The sequence below is a fragment of the Enhydra lutris genome, unplaced genomic scaffold, assembly GCF_002288905.1.
Source record: "Enhydra lutris kenyoni isolate GAN:26980312 unplaced genomic scaffold, ASM228890v2 scaffoldscaffold47, whole genome shotgun sequence".
NCBI lineage: Eukaryota > Metazoa > Chordata > Mammalia > Carnivora > Mustelidae > Enhydra > Enhydra lutris.
The window spans coordinates 15,706,717-15,721,345 of NW_019154131.1; the positions used below are offsets into that span (position 1 = coordinate 15,706,717).

The 14,629-nt window shown below is 44.6% G+C and overlaps 1 protein-coding gene across 1 annotated transcript in view; it reads left to right on the forward strand.

Moving 5' to 3' along the window:
- The window catches only part of LOC111156619 (focadhesin), a 320,134-nt gene that overhangs the window by 272,185 nt on the left and 33,320 nt on the right, over positions 1 to 14,629 (forward strand). The window contains exons 36-39 of the mRNA XM_022517613.1: positions 6,445 to 6,573; positions 8,910 to 9,025; positions 11,497 to 11,748; positions 12,532 to 12,621. Of these exons, the coding sequence (XP_022373321.1) occupies positions 6,445 to 6,573; positions 8,910 to 9,025; positions 11,497 to 11,748; positions 12,532 to 12,621 (587 nt within the window). The remainder of the gene's footprint in view (positions 1 to 6,444; positions 6,574 to 8,909; positions 9,026 to 11,496; positions 11,749 to 12,531; positions 12,622 to 14,629) is intronic.

Genomic DNA, 14,629 nt, shown 5'->3' on the forward strand with positions numbered 1-14,629 from the left:
TCTGCCTGCCTCTCTGCCTACTTGGGATCTCTGTCTGTCAAATAAATAAATAAAATCTTAAAAAAAAAAAAAGAATTTAAAGGTATCTGCTTATGAATTAATGATTTCCAATGTAAAACTGGATTCATGCCCTTAATAGGAGAGAAAAGCAGTTCTATGCACAGATTTTTGTGTCCTGTCTGCCAGTTCATCAGGCATTTCTGAGAATCACATGCCAAAATGACCCCAAAAATGCAGCTTCATTTTCTGTATGTGATGTCTGCTTTGCTGCCCACATGATATAGGGACAGTTGCCCCATGTATGTAACCAGGATGGTGTTCTGGGAATGGCCAACCAGTTAATTTCTAGCACAGCATTTTGATTTTTATCACACCTGATTCTTTCCTTGTCGGTGTGTCTGTCCTCTCATTAGAATATAAGCTCCATTAGTGAAGTTGCCTGTTCCGTCTTGTTGAACACTCTTATTCATGTCTGGAACAGTGCATGGTACCCCCAGATGCTCAGTGATTGAATGAATGAATTTTTTCCTTTTTTTTGGTGAATATGTTTACTTTTTTTGGTCAGAAATTCTTCTCTTTGTAAGAGCAGTGGTAAATTCCCTGATAATACTTCCTGCCTCCTGGTATTATATCTTAAGATGGAATAGAAATAAAGCTTCAGTTATTGGTAGCAGAGGCTAGAAACGTGGCAGATGTGTTGAGCTTTTAACATTTTCAGAAAGCGAAAAAGCGCTTGTCGGAGGGGAGAAAAACATCACTGGAAGGTACACTACTAGTTTCCCTTTCCAAGGGTGAGGAGGAAGTAGGTTAGTTGGTGACTAGCCTAAGAAAACATACTGATTTTTGAGGTCCTGGGATTGAGCCCCGCTTCAGCTCCCTGCTCAGTGGGGAGTCCGCTTCTCCCTCCCTCTGCCTCTGCTCCTCCCCCACGCTCATGCTTTCTCTCTTGCTCTCTCTAACAAACAAATAAAATCTTTTTTAAAAAAAATGCTGATTTTTGAGGTGGCTCTAGCTGGAAATAAGAATGTAAAACATCAGGGAAGGTCTGGATGAGTACCGTGGATTTACTCGTCGTCAATATATGAATGGGGAGTCTGCTTCTCCCTCTGCCTGTCTGTCACTTGTGCTCTCCCTCCCTCTCTCTCTCTCTCTCTTTCTCCCCAAGAAGAAGAACCAGACTCCCTGCTGAGCAGAGAGCCCAACATAGGGCTCAATCCCAGGACCCTGAGATCATGAGCTGAGCCAAAGGCAGATGTTTCACCAACTGGCCCACCCAGGCACTCTTTGTTTTAACCATTTTAAAATGTTTGATTCAGTGGCATTTCGTGGATTCACAGTGTTGTGCAACCATCACCACTATGTAGTTCCCAAATATTTTCAGCACCCCAAAAGGAAACCTTGCACCCGTTGAGCAGTTGGCTCCCCATTTCCCCCAGCCCCTAGCAACCACTAATCTGCCTCTGTCTCTGTGGATATGCCTGTTCTGTATGCTTTATTTAAGTGAAATCATACACTGTGTGGCACTTTGTGACTGGCTTCCTTCACTTTGCGTAATGCTTTCAAGGTTCACCCATGTTCTGGTGAACATCAGAACTGCATTCCTCTTTACAGCTGAGTAATATGCCATTGTTTGAATATACACTTCATTCATTCATCAGTTGATGGACATTTGGGTTGTTTCTGCCTGTTATGAGTGGTGCTATGAAGGTTTGTGTACGAGTCTTTGTTTAAACACCTATTTTCAATTCTTTTGGACATATGTGAGTGCAAATCCTGGGTCCTATAGTAATCCTGTGTAATTTTTCAAGAAACTGCCACACTGTTTCTCTGTAGTGGCCATACCATTTTATATGCCTACCAGCAATATATGAGGGTTCTGATTTCTCTACACCCTTGCCTGGTAAACCATTACGCCCTCTGTTCATCTGGCTGTTTCTCCAGTCACCAGGGCAGCAATTTGCCCTGTGGCAGTACCAAGAATTGTGAATTTTTTAGTCTGTTCGGCTTTTTACTTGTTATCAGGACAGCGTGGCGAACTTTCAAGCTACTTACATGCAGAACTGGAAACCAGAAGTCATTCCTTTTAACTTTTTTTAATTGTAGAAAAACACAACATGAAACTTACCATCTTGACAATTTTTTTTAAAGATTTTTTTTTAAAGATTTTATTTATTTATTTGACAGACAGAGATCACAAGTAGGCAGAGAAGCAGGCAGAGAGAGAGGAGGAAGCAGGCTCCCGGCCGAGCAGAGAGCCCAATGCCGGGCTCGATCCCAGGACCCTGGGATCATGACCTGAGCTGAAGGCAGACACTTAACTGACCGAGCCACCCAGGCATTCCACCATCTTAACCATTTTTAAGTATATGGTTCAGTAGTGTTACATATATTCACATTGTTGTAAAAACCAATCTCTAGATGTTTTTCATTGTGCAAAACTGAAACTCTGTACCTATTAAATGTCTACCCTTTCTCCTGCCCCATTATCCCTGGCAGCCATCATTCTGTTTTCAGTTTCTCTTAATTTGACCACTTAAATACCTGATATAAAGAGACTTTTACAGTATTTGTCTTGTTGTGACCGTGCTGTTTGATTCAGCATAGTGTCTTCAAGATTCATTTATGTTGTAGCAAATGACAGGATTGCCTTTCTTTTTTTTTTTAGTAAGTAATACCTTTTTTTTTTTTTAAGATTTTATTTATTTATTTGACAGACAGAGATTACAAGTAGGCAGAGAGGCAGGCAGAGAGAGGGGAGAAAGCAGGCTCCCGGCCGAGCAGAGAGCCCAATGCAGGGCTCGATCCCAGGACCCTGGGACCATGACCCGAGCCGAAGGCAGAGGCTTTAACCCACTGAGGCACCCAGGCACCCCTGCCTTTCTTTTTAATGTTGACTACTGTTTCATGTGTGTATCAATCACATTTTGTTTCTCCATTTATCCACTGACTGATGTTTGGGTCGCTTCTGCTTATTGACCATTGTGAATAGTACTGCTGTGAACAGTGGTACAAACATCTCTTCAAGATTTCTGCTTGCAATTCGTTTGAATATATGCTCAGAAATGGGATTTCTAGATCACATGGCAGTTCTGTTTTTAGTTGTTGGAGGCGCCATCATACCGTTTTCCATAGGAGTTCTACCATTTTATAATCCCACCGACAGTCCGCAAGGGTTCCTGTTTCTCTAGTTTCTCCTCATCTTTACCAACACGTGTTATTTTCTTTTCCTTTCCTTTTTAAAAAATAGTAGTTGTCCTAATGGATGTTATCTCATTGTGAGATATTATCTCATTGTGGTTTGATTTGCAATTCTCTACTGATTAGGGATGTTGAACATCTTTCCAAATTATTATTGGTTCTTTGTGTATCATCTCTAGAAAAACTCTACCCCTGCTTCTCCTTTCCCATATGCAGCATCTGCTGATTCTGCTACTCTTCTGCTGATTTAACCTCTGCTTCACCTCTTTCCCTATGCTTTTCCTTTTTGCAGCTGTTTATCCTTTAGCAGACTTTGCCCCAACTTCTGCTTCCCCTCTTCCCGGGACTGCTGATTCTGCTGGCTTTTCTGCCTCAGCTTCTTCTTCTCCTGTGCTTCTCCTTTCTGCAGCATTTGCCCTTTTGCTGATTCAGCCCACCTTAGCTTCTCCTTTGTTCAGTGCCTGCTCGTTTTGCTGCCTCTTCTACCTCAGCTTCTCCCTTTTCTTGTGCTTTTCCTTTCTACAGCTGTTGTTCCCTTTATGGATTCTGTCCCCGCCTCAGCTTCCCCTTTGTTCAGTCCCTGCTGATCGTGCTGCCCCTTCTGCCTCAGCTTCTCCCTTTTCTTGTGCTTCTCCTTCCTGCAGCTGTTGTTCCTTTTGCAGGTTCTGTCCGCACCTAACCTTCCCCTTTGTTCAGTCCCTGCTGATCGTGCTGCCTCTTCTGCCTCAGCTTCTCCCTTTTCTTGTGCTTCTCCTTTCTGCACCTGTTGTTCCTTTTTCAGATTCTGTCCCCACTGCAGCTTCCCACTTGTTTAGTCCCTGCTGATCGTGCTGCCTTTTCTGTCTCAGCTTCTCCCTTTTCTTGTGCTTCTTCTTTCTGCAACTGTTGTTCCTTTTTCAGATTCTGTCCCCACTGCAGCTTCCCGCTCGTTCAGTCCCTGCTGATCGTGCTGCCTTTTCTGTCTCAGCTTCTCCTTTGGTGCTTCTCCTTCCTGCAGCTGTTGTTCCTTTTTCAGGTTCTGTCCCCACCTCAGCTTCCCCTTTGTTCAGTCCCTGCTGATCGTGCTGCCCCTTCTGCCTCAGCTTCTCCCTTTTCTTGTGCTTCTCCTTTCTGCAACTGTTGTTCCTTTTTCAGATTCTGTCCCCACCGCAGCTTCCCGCTTGTTTAGTCCCTGCTGATCGTGCTGCCTTTTCTGTCTCAGCTTCTCCTTTGGTGCTTCTCCTTTCTGCAGCTGTTGTTCCTTTTTCAGATTCTGTCCCCACCGCAGCATCCCCCTTGTTCAGTCTCTGCTGATTGTGCTGCCTTTTCTGTCTCAGCTTCTCCTTTGGTGCTTCTCCTTTCTGCAGCTGTTGTTCCCTTTTCAGATTCTGTCCCCACTGCAGCTTCCCCCTTGTTCAGTCCCTGCTGATCGTGCTGCCTTTTCTGTCTCAGCTTCTCCTTTGGTGCTTCTCCTTTCTGCAGCTGTTGGTCCTTTTTCAGATTCTGTCCCCACCGCAGCTTCCCCCTTGTTCAGTCCCTGCTGATCGTGCTGCCTTTTCTGTCTCAGCTTCTCCTTTGGTGCTTCTCCTTTCTGCAGCTGTTGGTCCTTTTTCAGATTCTGTCCCCACCGCAGCTTCCCCCTTGTTCAGTCCCTGCTGATCGTGCTGCCTTTTCTGTCTGTTTCTCCTTTGGTGCTTCTCCTTTCTGCAGCTGTTGTTCCTTTTTCAGATTCTGTCCCCACCGCAACTTCCCCCTTGTTCAGTCCCTGCTGATCGTGCTGCCTTTTCTGTCTCAGCTTCTCCTTTGGTGCTTCTCCTTTCTGCAGCTGTTGGTCCTTTTTCAGATTCTGTCCTCACCGCAGCTTCCCCCTTGTTCAGTCCCTGCTGATCGTGCTGCCTTTTCTGTCTCAGTTTCTCCTTTGGTGCTTCTCCCCTCTGCAGCTGTTGTTCCTTTTTCAGATTCTGTCCCCACCTCAGCTTCCCCCTTGTTCAGTCCCTGCTGATCGTGCTGCCTCAGCTTCTCCCTTTTCTTGTGCTTCTCCTTTCTGCAGCTGTTGCTCCTTTCACTGACTCTGCCCTCGCCTCAGCTTCCCCCTTGTTCAGTCCCTGCTGATCGTGCTGCCTCAGCTTCTCCCTTTTCCTGGGCTTCTCCTTTCTGCAGCTGTTGCTCCTTTCACTGACTCTGTCCTTGCCTCTGCTTCCTCCTTGTTCAACCCCTGCTGATCGGGCTGCCTCTTTTGCCTCAGCTTCTTCTTCTCTTGTGCTTGTCCTTTCTGCAGCTATTACTCCTTTTGCTGACTCCACCCCTTTGCTTCATCCTCTTTCAGTGGCTGCTGATTCTGCTGCTTATCTGCTGATCCTTATCTGTTTTTCCTTTTCCTACTGATGCTTTTCCTGAGTCTGCTGCTCTTTCTGCTGATGCTGATTTCCCTTCTGCCACATATGTTGATCCAGCCGCTCTTGCTTCTCCTTGCTGTTTTACTTTTTTGCACATCATTTCTGGCTCCTTTCAAACTTAACTTTTATATGGCCCTCAGTAGCTACTCGAACCCTGACTGTGTCTTATGGCTCCACTCATAACTACTCCAGTGTCTCATCGTGTCGTTTTCAAATTAGCCTCCTTCTAAAACAAAACAAAACAAAACAAAACAAAACAAAACACAAAAATTATGTGCATAAACAATGAATTTTGGATCACTGAAAAAAATAAAATTAAATTTAAAAAATTATGGTAAAGCTATGTACTATCGTAGAGAGCTGAATAACCTGGATATTAGCTGTATCGTAGGTGCTCACCCCTGGAGCCGTCAACCATGGCCCAGGCTGCAGAGTCAGTGCTGGGGGGAGAGGGCTGCAGGCACCGAGGGACTTTGTGGTCGTTTGAAGGGACCATGCCCAAGTAGGCAATAGTTCCCTTCTTTTTTGGAAGTGAGTGAATGAGTAATGAGGCAATAATGTGGATCAGTTACTCTTTTTAGAAAGTTGGATGAAGTACCCACAGGTGATGATGGAGGACAACTAAGTAGTAATGTGGGATGTGTCTGTCCGGATAAGAGGGGGCAACTGGAGGCGAATAGGAAAGAGAAGGACAGAAGGAGCAGGCTTCTGTAACAGATGGGGTTGAGGTTGAGAGCACAGAATTGAAGGCCCGACTGCAGTTGCAGGTGTGCTACCAAATCGTTTGAAACTGGAAAGAGGGAAAGTTGGCATTTCCCCCTCTCACGGTGCTGTCAAGGTGTCTCACTAATTTGTTTCCTTTCTGTCGCAGGTCCCGAGTCTGTGCCTCCTTCCCTTCTCAAAGTCGTGATGAAACCCATCGCAGCTGTCGGAGAAAGCTACCAGTATCCTCCTGTGAACTGGGCCGCACTCCTCTCTCCACTTATGAGGCTAAACTTTGGTAAATATCAAATGTTTTTAGGCCTTTGGACCCTGCTTTTAGGATGTGACCTGAATAGAAAGAGAGATTCTGGGTCACAGTCGGTGGTGACTGCAGAGACCTTTGGGATCTTGAGGTTTGTCTTCTTGGATGGAAGAGCTGGGTTACTTCCACCGAGTCACTTTCTAGATCGCTGAGGCTGAGCAGGAGGAGGAGGTCTGAGGACACAGGCCAGGTGCGCTCATCAAAGCAGTACTTGGCTGACGTGTGCCTGTTGCTGCGTGTGTGGTGCAGGTCTGATGGTCATCACACTGCACAGAAAGCCCGGTTTGATGGTCATCACACTGCACAGTGAGAGCTCTAGGATTCAAGGAAGCGCCCCGTGGTATGGAGCATTAGTTTTCTGTTGCTGCTGGAACAAGTTACCACAGATTTAGTGGCTTGAAGCGCTGCAAATTTATCAGCTTATAGTTCTGTCGATCAGAAGTCCAGCATGGTTCTTGGCCATGACATCTTTCTTTCCTAGATGCCCTGAGGAGTGCTATGGTCTGTGTTTTTGTCCCCCCAAAATTCGTATGTAGAAATCCTAATCCCTAGTGTGTTGGTATGTGGGGCCTTTAGGAGGTAAGTTGGTCATGAGTATAGAGCCCTCAGAGGCCCCCGAGAGCTCTTCAGCCCCTCCTGCAGTGTGAGGACACAGCGAGAGTTGGCGTTCTACAGCTGGGGACACAGGGTTCCACCAGAACCTGACCATCCTGGCACCCTGATCTTAGACTTCCAGCTGCCAGAATGATGAGAAGCATATTTCTGTTGTTTATAAACCAGCCGTTTTGTGATATTTTGTTAGAGCAGCCCAAGCAGACGAAGGCAGGGAGAATCTATTTCTCTCCCTTTCCCAGCTTCTAGAGGCTGCCCACATTCCTTGGCTTGTGTCCCCCTGTTTCTTCATCTTCAAAGCCTGCGACGGAGAGCCACAACCTTGTCACACTGTCCTCTTTCTGGTTCCTTACAACCGGGAAAGGTTTTCCACATTAAAGACTCATGTGATTAATGGGTCCATTTGCATAATCCAGGATAATCTCCCCACCTCAGCAGTCCTTAACCTCAACCACTTCTCAGAAGTTCCTCTGCCAAGCAGGGTAACACAACAGAGTCACAGCTCCAGGCATTAGGATGGCGGCATCTTTAAGGGCCGATGTTCTCTTTACCACAGACACTTTGTGAGGAGAGACAGAGGGAGCACACACCTCTCATTCACCTACCACAGCCTCTTTTATGATGTTAGTGTATGCAGATTTAATCCCATGTACTTGCCCCCCCCCCCACCTCAAGAAAAAGATTGGGGAGAACCACTTTTTAACAGTGCTGTATTACTCTGTGTGTGTGTATTTGCAGTGTTTGCTCTGTTGTTTACATTGGGGTGCTCGCTTACATATGATATGCAGAAAGACTTGTAAACTGTAATTTATGTACAACTGAAAGGATAATCAAAGATGATTTTTGACTATACACAGTTTTTGCACTTAAATGCTTTGATTTTAACCTAATACCTCTATAACTACGATGTCACTGTAACGTGTTTCTGGAGATTTCGTTTGAAAAGTATGTTCTCCCGAGCCTCCCCTGTTTTTATGTGCTATATTAAAGATGTTCGTGTTTTAGTATAAATCCTTAGAGAAAAGAAGAAAAGGTCTGGTTGGGAAAATATGCCTGCTGATGGGAATCGGGCTAATAAAAGTCTGGGTTGCAAGAGAATGTGGTGACCATTTTTTTTTTAAGATCTCTATTTATTTACTTGACACAGAGGGAGAGATCACAAGTCTGCAGAGAGTCAGGCAGAGAGAGGGGGGAAGCAGGCTCCTCAATGAGCAGAGAGCCCGATTCGGGGCTTGATCCCAGAACACTGAGACCATGACCTGAGCCGAAGGCAGAGGCTTAACCCACTGAGCCACCCAGGCGCTCCATGTGGCTACAATTTTAAGTCCTTCCAGACATAAACAGATTTCTCTGTCTTCAGAATGAAAGGTGGAGAGGAGGGGAAAACAGAGACAGGGAATTTATCTAGAATTTTTCTCAAGTTTTTGTTAGTATTAGATTCTTTAGATTTCTTAGGACATCACAAGAGAAATTTCCTGAGCAAGATTATGGCCCTTGCCAGTTCCAAGACTTACCCCTCTGCTGCCAGTGGGTACAATCTTTGCTTCATAGTGGAAAGGTCACTTGGCATATCTTTTGGTTCACTCAAGTACTGTTACTGGGAGAAGTCATACCAGCAGATGCTTTGATTTGAGACATGGAAGCCTAACAGTGAGTCCTAGGAGCAGCTGTATTACCTATATTCTTGTCTTCTCTTGCAGGGGAAGAGATCCAGCAACTGTGCCTTGAAATTATGGTGACACAGGCGCAGTCATCCCAGAATGCAGCTGCGCTCTTGGGACTGTGGGTGATGCCGCCGCTAATCCACGGTCTGAGCGTAAGTCAAATTTAAGGATGCTGGGCAGCAGGCGGATACGGTTCTTTTGGGGGAGAGGAGCGCTCATTGCTGTGTGCATTCTTAAAGTCAAGAATGGACAGATGTGATTTTCTAAAACTCGGGGCCTTGGCGGTCGCTGGCCAGCAGACTGGGAGAGTTTGTGATTCAGACCTCTGCCCTAGCCATTGGCGTTTGTGCTTTCGGCTCCCGTTGATTACGAAAAAGGAAAATGATGGCCAGAGATAAAGTTCCTTTCTCCAGATCGTACAGCTAGAAAATCGTGGTGTTATTGAAACCTCGGCTTATCTCTAGGATATGCAGTATGTTGGTTCAGTGGGTGTTAAGAGAATGGCAAATCCATATATGATTCCTCCCTTTCACAGAAAAGGCAGCAATTCAGGTGGGCCCTGAAGGCTTGGGAAGGTTTTGTTAGGCATCAAGTTAGAGGCACGGGGCGGGGTGCTGGTGCGGGGGGGATGTAGGTGAAGGGGGGAGAACATCTCTGCCGGGATGTGTGGCTTGAGCAAAGTGCTGAGGAAGAAGTAACATAGCCCAGTATCTATGACAGAAGGAGCCAGATTGTTTAAAAATGCAAAATTAACAAATTGTATAAATTTGAATGTATTCAAAGCTAGGACCAAACAAAGCAAAAAAACCCCTACATTCCATGATTCCTTAGAGGTTTACCAATTGATCCTAAGTTAATTGATCCTGTTATTCTTCAGGAAGCTTTAATTCCTTGAGAATAGTGTAAAGTTCTCATATTTGTTCCTCGGTCTTTTAACTTCAGTTCCTCTCCCGCCCTTTTGTCTTCTAAGCTCTGCTGTGTATTCTCGTGCTCCTTAATTGAAGGGGGACAGACTGAGGGCTGCGTCCCCGTGTCAGCAATGACCCTGAGGTGTCTGGCCCAAGCACCTCCCATCCGGCTGCCAGTACCCGGTGCTTGCTAGGTACCCGCTACTTGTAAGCACTCAGTGAGCAGTTTTGGACAGCAGACTGAATCTCTCTCCAATTCTGGCAGATTCTTTTTTCAACCTTGAGTTATAATTTATAGTCCATAAAGTATGGCTGTGTTGAGCATACAATTTGATGAGTTCCAGGACATTTATACATTTTTGTCCATCCCCAGTAATATTTCTATCACCCCCTCCCCAAAACTGCTTTGTCCCCACCTGGAGACGATCCCCACTCCCAGTCTCAGACCCAGGCTACCTCTGATCTGCTTTTGTTCTCTATAGTTTTTCTCTTTTTAGAGAACTTTCCTAATAAATTTCAATTTCATATAAGCTTTAGAAATTCTTTAGAAAGGCATCATACAATATGAAGTCTTTCATGCCTGGCTTATTTCATTTCTGAGAAGTCCAGTTTTTTTGTTTCCATTTTACAAGTTGATAAACTGAGGCAGGTTGCAATTAAACAAAATTTATATTGCCAATAAACAGAGTGAGTCCGGCTGACTCCAAATCTGTGTCTAAGACACTGTTCTGTGAACCTCTCCTTCCTTTTGAGTCAGGTATACCTCGAACAGCCTGTCTTGTTTACCTCAAAAATCTTTCTAGAACTTAGTTCTCCTCCCACTTCCCTGTTACTTTTTTGGCATTTGTCCGTGGTTGTGGACTCTCTTATTATCTATGTTAATGAACAAATGAAGTTTGTGAATTCATTTTCTTAATTATATATCTTCTCATTTATAAAAAAGATCAGGAATGGCATGTTCTTTCCAGTGAACTGGTTGGCTAACTCATGCAGCCATGCTGATACTTTTTTGAAATTTACTGGGCTGTGTCAGGTTTTCTTTCCTTTTTTTTTTTTTTTTTAAGACCACTTCTTTCCGACTCGCTGCTCCTTTGGTAGCATACCTGTGTTCCTAAGAGCTTCTCGGCCTCCTCTCTTAACATGTCTGGCACACAGCTGTGTTCAAACTGTGCCCCCTTTTCAGCTCTCATGACCTCCAGAAAGCCAAGGTCATGTCCCCATTTGTGTGGTCAGCAATGGTCCTGGCCTGCCAGTCCCTTTGATTTCCTTATGTTTCCTGGAAGAAGAAATTAATAATATCAGGTATTCCGATGAGTCCATTTCCTGCAGAGGAGCCTTTCATCTTCAGGATTTTGGTTCTTGCCAGAGAATGTGACCTTTTAAGACTGAACAGCAGCTGTCATGTATGTCAAGAAGTAGCCCAGTATTTTCCTCCTTGTGAAAAGACCCGTGGATTAAGCGGAGTGGTTCACGGGTGGATCAGCAGATGCTGTCTATACCCACGAGTCACTGTGCGTCACAAGTCCTGGTAGCAGCAGCCAAAATTGCATGCATTGGTGGCCCATTGGACCACGAGGCTGGGGGCCCTGTGGGGCCAAGAAGTAACGCGAACCTTTCTTCTCTCATCCTGCCCTCAAACACAGGGACAGCCTCAAGGTTTTGAGCACCGCGAACCCAGATGTGCCTGTTTTTGACCTCTTTTCTTTCGCTTCCAGGTGAATATCAAGAAGTACCTCCTGGTGTCCACGCCTCTGTGGGTAAAACACGTCTCTGACGAACAGATCCGGGGCTTCGTTGAAAATGTGATGGTGCCCGTTTGTAGAGCCGCTTCCCCGCCTACGTTGCGCACGAGCGCCCTGCAGGGGCTGGGTCAGGCCATGAAGCTGCCCAGCCCCACCCACCACCTCTGGAGTCTGCTCTCTGAAGCTACGGGAAACATTTTTGACCTTCTGCCAAATAAGATTCGGGTGAGGAACAAAAATATTTACACTCCCGACAATTTATGTTTGGGATTTTTTGAAAGCCCTTTTGGCAAAGCAGGTAGGTGTATGTTTTAAGAATGTGGCAGGAAGGCTAGGAAGAAATAACCGCATTTTTCACAAGGAATGTGTTCGCTTCCAAGATCTAAATTGAGGTTGAATATTTAGAACCAAAGTTGGGAGCAAGCTGAGCCCTGGGTTACCGAGTGCTACACCAGGAAATACGCCCTTGGGCTTTTTACCAAATGCAGAAGATGAGTGGGCTCAGAAGTGCTTCCACATTGCGCCTGGAAACTCGTTGGGCACAATGGTCCTGTATTTTGCTTATATGAAGTGATGTAATCCTAGCCTTTCCCCTCCCCCAACAGATTCCTGAATTGTAGTTTTACAAAGAAATTAAAAAATCTCTTTGGAACGATGGATTCTGATAAGAGGAAAAAAGTACAGCCACACAAATAAGTACAGCCACATAAATAAAATAATAGGAAAGGTGGTTTTTGTTCTGTTTTTCAGTAAGCTCTATGCCCAGTGTGGGGCTTGAACTCATGACTCTGTGATCAAGCGTCACCTGCTCTACCTACTGAGCCAGCCAGGCCACCCAAGAAAGATGTTTTTTTTAAATGATAAAAATTGGCTATATATTTGGTTTGATTAATGTCTCATAAGCTGCTGTTCATGGAAATAAGTAAATCTAATAATTCGTCAGAACATGGAGACTATATCTGTTATGTTACCTTGTGTTTTGACGTGTTTGTGATTTTTCTTTGCCAGAGAAATGATCTAGAGCTCTATGTCAGTGTAGCAAAATGCCTCTCAGAAATGACAGATGATGAAGCCAATCGGGTTGCCCAGATTACGGAGGTAAGAATGTATTTATATATTTATTTCCATTACTGAAGTGGGGGTTACAATTGAAGAGGTGACTACAGTATCCTTTTGACGGAAGCTAGTTTTGCTTCATATCTGTTAGTAGTTCATTTGAGGAAGCTCTCTGTGTTCACTGTGGGATCTCGTGTTCAGGCTAGTGGTATGGATGGATAGATGGATGAACAACATTTTAACCTAATTCCACTTCGTCAAGATCATGTTCGTGTCACCTATGGGCAAACATAAGTACAGGACAACGTCTTCAATAAAAATCCCTAAGAATGGGAATATTCTGGCTGAAGAACTTTCTGGTGCATGGAAGGCATAAATAAGTAGTTCTTAAAATTGATTTTCTTTCACCTGGTACTTATTATCCTTTTGTAATGAAGAGAGGTGTCTATTTGAAAAACAAACACTATTAGCCCAGACACAAGATAATTAACAGATACTCCTTTTTTTTTTTTTAAGATTTTATTTATTTATTTGTCAGGGAGCACAAGCAGGGTGATCAGCCGGCAGAGAAAGAGGGAGAAGCAGCCTCCCCACTGAGCAAGGAGCCCGATGTGGGACCCGATCCCAGGACTCTGGGATCGTGACCTGAGCCAAAGGCAAACGCTTAACCAGCTGAGCCTCCAGGGGTCCCAACAAGTACTCCTTTTACTCACACCCAAAGGATGAATGAGTAACATACCAGCAAAGTTGCACATTTAGCTAGTGTAATACATGTCTTGTTAGATTTGAATTGCCTATAAACAGTGAAATTTTTTTTTAGTATAAGTATATTCCAGTGGACATACTTACACAAATGCCAACTCTACATACCAGATGATAGCAAAGATATAGAGAACTGTGAGCCCTCACCCAGCTGGTAGACCTCTTACCATTTATTTCACCTGATGACAGGTGTTGAATCCTTGAATTGCTGCATTGTATAGCCGTGATTCTCAAAATGTGTTCCTTGGGCCAGCAGCATAAGCATGGTGACTGATTAGAAATGAAAGTTCTGGATTCCCACTTCAGCCAGGTCTACTGAGTCAGAGGTGGGGTCCAGGAGTCTGTGTTTTAATAGTCCCTCCAGGTGATAGTGTTGCATCCTGAGGTTTGAGAACTCCTGTTAGAGTATTTGGAATGTCAGCATTTTGGAGATTAGTTTGTTTTAAGGAAAGACAAGCAGTCTAAGGAAATGCTTAAGAGAGTGGACTATGCTGGGGATTGAAATCCAGCTCTGTGATTTACTAGCAATGTGACCTTGGTTACATTTCATAATCTCTCTCTGCCTCGGTTTCCTTATCTATAGAAGGGAGATATTAACACCTACTTCCCAGAGTTGTTTTGAGAGTTACAGTGACTTAATCCATGGTAGGTTCTTGTAAAAATATCTGACATAAGGCTGGTACTCAGTGATTATTTGTTATCCTTATGATCACATTCATGTAATTTATTATATCCTGTTATTATTATATTCATGTAATACAGTTGGAAGTAATGCATATAATTTCCTTCGTGGTACCTGGAGCTGAACATTGCTGGGTTACTCACCCAAGTTCCTTTTTTTTTTTTTGAGATTTTATTTTTATTCATTTGACAGAGAGAGATCACAAGTAGGCAGAGAAGCAGGCAGAGAGAGAGGAGGAAGCAGGCACCCTGCTGAGCAGAGAGCCCGATGCGGGACTCGATCCCAGGACCCTGAGATCATGACCTGAGCCAAAGGCAGAGGCTCAACCAACTGAGCCCCCCAGGTGCCTCCTCACCCAGGTTCTTAAAGTACCACTTAGAACATTTTTGCTAGAACTTAGCTGAATAGTGTTCTTATGCTCCCAAAAGAGTTAGTGCATTTTACTGAGGTCAATGTCTTCTGTTCTTTTCTGGAAAGAATAAAGTAGTGAAGGGCTCAGACTCCTTGAGTTTCAGTTCTTACTCTGCCTCGAGCCATGTGACCGTAAGCAAGTTACTTAACGTCTGTGCTTACTACCATCCTCTACAAAGGAAGGATGATGGTTGT